Source organism: Notamacropus eugenii, chromosome 7, assembly GCF_028372415.1.
Source record: "Notamacropus eugenii isolate mMacEug1 chromosome 7, mMacEug1.pri_v2, whole genome shotgun sequence".
NCBI lineage: Eukaryota > Metazoa > Chordata > Mammalia > Diprotodontia > Macropodidae > Notamacropus > Notamacropus eugenii.
Genome location: NC_092878.1, coordinates 104431632 through 104440164, shown reverse-complemented (window position 1 = coordinate 104440164; position 8533 = coordinate 104431632). Strand labels below are relative to the sequence as shown.

General features: G+C 37.9%; 1 protein-coding gene across 3 annotated transcripts in view; it reads right to left on the bottom strand.

Annotated features, from left to right (window-relative positions):
• Nucleotides 1–4468: 4468 nt before the first annotated feature.
• The window catches only part of CFAP96 (cilia and flagella associated protein 96), a 48992-nt gene continuing 44927 nt past the window's right edge, over nt 4469–8533 (bottom strand). For all 3 annotated transcript variants that reach the window (XM_072624179.1, XM_072624181.1, XM_072624180.1), the window contains one exon: nt 4469–4713. In XM_072624179.1, the coding sequence (XP_072480280.1) occupies nt 4665–4713 (49 nt within the window). In that variant the 3' untranslated portion in view covers nt 4469–4664. The remainder of the gene's footprint in view (nt 4714–8533) is intronic.

Sequence of the window (8533 nt, the reverse complement as noted above, 5' to 3'; positions counted from 1 at the left end):
GGATAAGTTCACTTACTTTGGTAGCATACTTTCCAGGGATGTACACATTGACAATGAGGTTGATGCACTCATTGCCAGAGCTAGCTTAGTGTTTGGGAGGCTCCAAAGAAAGGTTTGGGAGAGAAGAGGTATTAGACTGACCACCAAACTAAAGGTCTACAGAGCATTGTGCTGACCTCATTGTTATATGCTTGTGAAACATGGACAGTCTACCAGCACCGTGTCAGGAAACTGAATCGCTTCCATTTGAACTGTCTTAGGAAGATTCTGAGGATCACCTGGCAGGATAAGGTACCAGACACTGAAGTCCTTGCTCGAGCTGAACTGCCAAGTATTCACACTATGCTTCAGACAGCTCAACCCTGATGGGCTGGCCACATTGTTCGAATGTAAAATGTATGCTTGCCAAAAGGACTACTTTATGGAGAATGTGCATAGGGCAGATGATCACATAATGGCCAGAAGACATGTTACAAGGACATTCTCAAGGTCTCTCTCAAGAACTTTGGATTTGACTGTGCAACATGGGAGACACTGGCACAGGACGGCTCAGTATGGCGTGCCCACATCAGAAAAGGTGCGGTGCTCTTTGAGCAAAGCAGAATTGAGACAGTACAAAGTAAACGTAGGGTGCACAAATTTGGGATATCCACGCCAAATATTCACACCACCTATCTGGGCCCAACCTGTGATAGAGCATTCTGAGCTCATATTGGTCTGATTAGCCACAGTCAAACACACTGAAATTTCACTTTACAATGGTGATGTCATTTTGGTCCTCTTCAAAGACGAAGGACAACAACCAGTCACTGTATAAATTGTTTGCATGATTCTTTTCACTCTCTGCATTTACAAGTCTTTCCAAGTTTCTCTGAATTCTTTACAGTTTCTTATGATAGAATAATATACCATTGCACTTACATGCAAAGATTTGTTTAGCCATTTCTTGATTGATTGGCACCAATTATTTCTCCAGTTTTCAGTTGCTACAAAAATTGGTGCTATAAATATCTTTGGATAAATGGAGCCTTACCTTCTGTCTTTGGTATCTTTGGGCTATGTGTCCATTAGTAGTATACTGGGAAAGAAACATATGTAAGATCTAAGGACTTTTCTAGTATAGTTCCCAATTATTTTCCTGTGAATGGTTGGACTGATTAACAGCTGAATCCAAAGTGCATCAGTGTGTCTGGATCTGTCATTTGGCACCTTTGTCAATCTAATGATATAAGGTAAAAATTTCAGAGTTGTTTTAATTTGCATTTCTCTTAATAATTTAGAGCACACCTTATAGTTAATAATAGTTTACATTTTTTCTTTTGAAAATGCCTTTGAATATTCTTTGACTACTCCCTTATTGAGGAATTGTGCTTGTTTTTATATATTTATATTAGTGCCCTATATATCTTAGGTAGCAAGCCTTAGGGATACTGGTTGCAAATATTTCCCCGCCTAATTATCAGGTTTGGTTTTTTTTAATTTTTAACTGCATTAATTTTGTTCATCTAAAACGGTTTTTTTGTTTGTTTGTTTGTTTTTTGAAAAAACACTTTATGTAATAGAAATAATGTTTTCTTTTTGGTCTGAGAATTCTCCCTCTAGCCATACTGGTTAGTTGAATCTGTTTCAATTCTCATTCATTTTAGTGATGGATCCTTTTATATTTAGGTCTTGTATCCATCTGGGGCTCATTGGAGTACATGGGATAGGATATTTGTCTAAACCTTATTTTTGCCAAATTGTTTTACAATCTTCCCAGCAGTCACTGTTCACTAAGAACTTGTTTATATGTTTGGATTTTGCTCGCCTAATTATGTTTCTTTGACCTTCCTGAGATTTTTTAACCAGCACCAAATATTTTTTACAATTAGTACTTTATAATATAATATGAGGTCGAAAAGTACAAGACTCCATTCATTTGTATTTTTAAAAATTATTTCCTTAGAGAACTTGACATTTCATTTCTTCAGGTCAGTTTTGTTATTATTTTGCACAGATAATGCAAAATTGGGTAATTTTACTGGTATGAAGCTAAATCTGTAAATTAATTTAGGTAATATAGCTATTTTCATTATATTGACACAGCTTAATCAACATCTATATAGTAAAATGATATCTCAAATAATTAGGAAGTTTTTCCTTACCCCAGGAATCATTTTATCCGTTTTCAATAATGCTGAAGTCCTTTTGGAGCCTGATTTTTTCTCATATGTCAGATATCTTTCCTAGCTTTGTGTCATACAAATTTGATAAGTACTTCCATTTATACTTTTAGCTAAGTCATTGATATAAATGCCAAGCATAAATGCTTAGGTCACTCCACTGGAGTCCTTCCTTCCAAGTGAACACTGAACCATCCAACCCTCACTGGATGTGGTCATTCACCAAGTTCCAAATTCTTCTAAATTCACAGTTATCCAGCCCTTATGTCTCCATATATTCCCCAAGAATAAGAGACTATCCAGTGCCTTGCAGAAATCAAGGTCAACTATCTATAGACTTCCCTGCTTTATAGTTTGCTCTCAGTGAAGCCATGCTGGCTTTATGATGTTTCCTTTTCTGAATGTTCACTTGTAATGGTAATTTAAATGGGAAGATCTTTTCTATCCATTAATAGGCCCATCTGACCTTCCTGAATCACATGGAAGTCTGAGTCACATGGAGCCTGTGGTGGGAGGAGTTTGCTGAACATGTGGAGCAGAAAGTGGTGGAGCAGGAATCGAGTCAGAGCAGTCAGAGCTCGGAAAGAGAGAGCAGGCAGCAACTAGCATGAATGGGAGAGCTTTTGTTTGTAATTTTGTTTAAGGGAACTTGTTTGTGGGAAGCCTAACAGAGGGAAGGCTTGGGGATGGTAGTTCCCCCTGCATTGTTATTGTGTATAGATTTTGTTGCTATGATGGATTTGGTTTTCTGGGGTTGGGATTCGGTTTTCTGGGGTTGGGATTCAGCTTTCTGGTGTTTGAATAAATGTTTTGGTTCTGCTTTCCATGTGGAGAGTTTGTTGTATTTTGTGATTCAGAACTGTGCTGGCATATTCATAGCCGCAGTAGGTGCTGTGAGTATCACAATGGTGCTACATCAGTAATGATCCTTTCAATAATACATTCTGGAATTCTCCCAAGAATTACAGTACAGCTCACTTGCTTTCTCTACATCTGTGTACTCTACATTCTTCTTTGTTTCAGACAAGATATTTGCCTTTCTCCACTCATAAAATTTCACAGCTGGTCTCTCTGTGCCTGTCTTTCCTGAGGTAACTGACATTGGCTCAGCAATCATATCCACTGGTTCTTTCAGTATAATGGGATATAATTGAATCAGAACTGATGTCTTGAACTCATGAAGAGCAATAATATATCCCTAATTAGCTTCCATTTCAACTCTGATAAGCCATTTCTGGCTTGTCCTTTCCAGCCTGAAGGTCATTTTCCTTGGCAGAGAAACCAAGTAAAATGCAGGTCGAGTAGTTCTACCTTTTTTCTGACATTATCCCCTTTGCCCTAAGTAGAAGTCCTATCCCATCTTTTTTCAGAAAAGCTTAAAAAGACCTCCAGGAGGTCACAGCAACAGACCTGCAAGTCATTGTGTGGTCAACTGAATGGTCTTTTCCTGGTCCTGGGACTTCTTACTACACCATTCAGACTAGGGGGAGTGGAATATACGCAACAAAGCAGAGTAAAATTTACCTTCTATCTCCAAGATTCTAATGAAAAAGCATTTTGCTGATAATTGTACATGATCAAAAAGTTGGGAGACCCCTAGTCTAGGGATTCAGCAGAGTTCCCAGCTTTTTCCCAAACTGTCTGTTTAGAACTACAAATCTCTCTGGGCCTGATGGAAGGGGGTTATTCAAACTGAGACTAATTCCTGTACCATTTAGACTAGAGAGAAAAGGAATACACATCCCAGACAGAATAACTTAGAGTTGTTTTGTATATAGCTATATACCACACAGCTTCCTCACTGAATGATCATCAACCAATTGGTGATGAACCTCTCCATTGTTAGCTAGTTTGGTATACTGACAGAGAATATAGCTGTGGCTCTTCTCAATATTTTTCCAGCATGGTAGAGCCTATCAGAACATGTGTTCTACTGATTTAGCCTTTGAGAACCCAGGATTATCTCCATGGCATAAAATAACATTGAAGTATCTTTTATAGCAGAAGACACATGTAAATTCAAGTAATTTAAACAAATGCAAAAATAAATACTTAAAGTCATGGAATTACATGACAGAGTAGAATTGCATGAAATCATTTAACCTTTCTTATTTGTAAGCTCTAACCTTCAAGAAGGCATTTAAACATTTCTTGAACATTGTTAGGAAAGAAGAGCAAAACATAGGGGCTTAAAATTTTTTTACACTAATTTCTCAACTCAGAGTAAAAGGTTAAAAATTCTGAACAACTTCAAAATTTATAAATGTGGATGGCTAAGATAAGAAAATAAATAGAGCAAATCATAGTAACCATAATGAATCATTTGTACTATTTAATTATACAAATTATCTTCAAGACATTCAAATAATAAAAGATTAAAATGTGCCTTATACATCTGAATTTCCACTTCCACAGACATTCAATAATGATATTTTATTAAAAAATGATTACTAAAGAATTACTGAAACTCAGGTGATCAAAGGATGTTTCTTCTTTCAGGTGCTAGTAGGACTGTACAGATGCAGTCAGGTAATTCTTTGCATTTAATGACCTATAATTGGGGAGAAAGAGACATTTAATTTTTATGACATCAGCAGATACACATTTTTACTTGAAAAAATATTTTCAAGTTTTCAATCTAATTTCAAGTTTTTTACATTTTTGATAACAAATTTATTCCACCAAATTCAAAACAACTATTTTATCTTCATTATGTCAAGGTAATTAACTGGGGAAAAAATGAAAGTCTATTTTAGGCTTTAAGAGCACACATTTTGGACCACAGATCTAATGCTATTGTTTTGGGATTTGCTAACTTAAAAGGTTTTTAAAATATATAACTCTAGGTTGTCAAAATGTTCACAAAATCTTGAAATCAAGCAAAATTCAGTGAGTTGAAAATTATGACAGTTTGGTATAAAAAAATGAGCACAGTGACCTGGATTTGAGCTCTGGCTGCTGCTTAAAAAGTATCATGAGGAAGCATCCACTTCCTCATTTTTTAAAAGAATAATCCCCTCTGTACTGCCTGCCTTACAGGGTTGTGCTTTGTAAGCATATGTAATATACATAAGCATATATATGTGCTTTGTAAGCATATGTAATAAACAGCATATGTGAGCAGCTAATTTATTTGATTTGACAGCTAATTAAAAAAGAAAAGAAATTCTTTACTTTCCAGAGAGCAGGCAGCAGCTTCCTACTCCCTCCCTCACTGATAACATAAGCGTTTCTTCATACCGTTTTGTTTCTCAAAGAACTCCTGTTTTTATTTTGCTTTGCTTTCCTTTACTTTGGAAAAAAGCATTACCAGCTTAACTGCCTATTCTGTTTTATGAAGGAGAAAAATATGGGCTCAGGGACACCAGTGATTTTGTCATTTGTCACCTATCAAAACTATTGAGTGAAATGCCGCTTTGTTAATAAGGCTACATGTTGTCTCGTCTATAGAGACTGTTTCACAGATAACATGCCAGAGGCACTGGAGGGTTCAGTCTACAGCCTCTACCTGGTTCACTCTTGATCTGGTCAGATAGGCAGACAGCTTAGGAGGGGTTAATAATCAGCTTTATTCTAATCTAGTCTTCTCAAAGAGTTGTGGGAAAACCAGCTCCTCCTTCCCTAGTTGCCCTTCTTGCAGGGGCTGGAGAGAAGGGTGGGCAACTACCCCTACATCTCAAAGGCAGGCACACTTGTGCACTCCCCTAAATCCCCTCAAGCCTCAATGGGGGCCAGTTGAGGCACACACAGATTCCCCTATGGGTTCCCTGTGGTTCCCCTCCCCCTCCACTGACCAATGCCCACCTGCTTTATAGGGCAACAGGCAAAGAAGGCATCTTGCAACATTAAGCTCACAGGTTAACTTTAACAATATTGTCATTCTGCACAAGTCTGGTAAATATCACATTATGTCACCCCCTTACCTTACGGAGAAGCCTTAGTAGGACTGTCTGTCACTACAGTTCTGGGAACTACTATTTAGAATCCTTGGAACTATTCTGGGAGTTATTGTCTAACACCTGGAAACTAGACATTCCCATGGCTGTGGATCCTGAGAAACTAAACTAAAAAGGGTAACAAAATCCTCCTTACATACAGACAATAACCAAGTCACAAATGGATTGTATTCTGAAAATCTATTAACAGAATCAAGAGCTGACAGGGAGCTCAACTATTCTAATATTTGAAAAGCTATCTCATGGGAGCAAGCTTGCCAGATCCCATCAAAAAGGAGTAGGAGTCCTGGACAAAAGTTGCAAAGACACAAATTTCAGTTTCATATGAAAAGAAACATCCTAAAATTTAAACTGAAAGGAACTTCCTTGGAAGGGACTGGGTTCCTTCCAAAGGCATGCTGGTAAATGTTTAACAACAGGCTCTCAATAAAAGATTTGTTTTTTGGCTTTTCTGTCATTAAATTAACAAGGTCATGCCACACACAGTATTATAGATTTAGAGCCAACGGGACCGCAGAAGCTGTGCAGTCCAATGCTCCTCATTTCATAGTTCAGGAAACTGAGGCCCAGGGGGATTAAATGACTTGTCTGAGATCACACAGGTACTAAGCATCAGAGGGAGGATTTGAACCCAGACCCTCTTTTGTATTCATACTTAGTTCCTTACACTTTCTTCCACATTCTCTCTTTTGGAAATCTTTGAAAAGTATGAACTGGTTAATGCCTTTTTATCATTACATCAGTCTCATTAGATCTATTTCATTTGTTCTTGTGTTATCAGAATTCTGTCCTTGAAAAATCTGCCTTCACTCATGAGCCATCCTTCCTAGAAAGCATAGGCCTGGGGTGGGGAACTTGCAGCCTCAAGGCTACATGTGACCCTCTAGGTTCTCAAGTGCAGCCTTTTAATTGTAAAGCTTGGACTCAGTCAAAAGGTCACCTAGGACCTAGAAGGCCACCCTCCAGGCTACAGGTTCTCCACCCCTGGCCTCACCTAGTATCAGATCTATTCTTTCCCTGCATACTTTGAAATCTGTTTTCACTAAGTTCAAGGTACATGCCAATTTTGATATCCTAATAATAGGTGACTATTACTAGTGTCTAGCTGTCTAGCAGATGATGCAGAGGTAATTAAACTACTTTTGGTCAAGAATCTAGAGCAGAGCTCTAGTGGTTTTTTCCACTCCCGACTCCTTCAATGATTCTAAAACTGTGGGTTACAACCCCACACATGATCCAGTTTTAAGAAGTGCTGACTTATAGCACAGAGAGCGGTTAAGTGATTTGTTTATGACCACTGGACTAATGCATGTCAGGGGCAAGATTTGAATTCAGATCTCTCCAGTACTTTGGATTCCAGCATGTTCAGTACTTTGCTTCCCTTCCATCATACTGCTTCTCTAATCTATCACAAACTCTAAAATGACACCTCTCCTTACTGGCTAGAAGAAGGTCTGGAATAGCTTTTCTCTCTGATGCACTGTCCACCTTTAGAAAGATGGAATGATTAAATTGGTTTGGTTATAGCACAGTAACAATGAAAATGATGTCCAGAATATGGAATTCCTTTGGAATGGTTAGATTAATGGTCATAGATTATATGGCCAAATAAATGCCCTAGAAGGGATATGGAAAATGTATGGATTCTTCCAAACTGAATGTAGCCATAAAGAGATGTGAACAACATCTCTAATTAACCCATTTATATGCAATCTGATCACGATAAAGACCAATCAAAAGACTGTCATCAAAAAACAATTCAAATGCATATCTTATTGTACCATTTTTTATATGAAAGAAAGCATTATTTTTATTATGTTAACCTGGTTTTTGAATACTAGCTATTCTCAGCTCTAAATAACTTAAAATCAAGACCCATCACCCTGCATGGTAAAGAACACAGGATTTGTGGTCACAGAACCCAGTTTCAAATCCTAGTTCTGCCAGTTCTGAACTGTGAGACCCCTGATTAGTTCCTTCACCTTTCTGGACTTTGGTTTCCTCATCTGTGAATTGATAGGGTTGGATTAGATGATCTATGATCCTATGACCAAATTAAATGCATTTATTATAACTGAGACAGAAGTATAAGAATGGAGTTTGGGTCCCATATAGTGTTGTTCAGTTGTTTAAGTTATATCTGGCTCTTTGTGACCCCAAAAAGGGGAATGGCTTTGCTCTCTTTTCTTGACAAAGATACTGGAATGGTTTGCCATTTCCTTCTCCAGCTCACTTTACGGATGAAGAAACTGAAGCAAACAGGGTTAAGTGATTTGCCCAGAGTCACACAGCTAATAAGTGTCACACCACCTAGCTGCTCCCACCCCATATGGTAAAAGGGTTATTTTTGTGGTGTAGTAGAAAGGGAATTGCATTTGGAGTCACAGGACTTTTGTGACCTTGGGGAAATTTCAA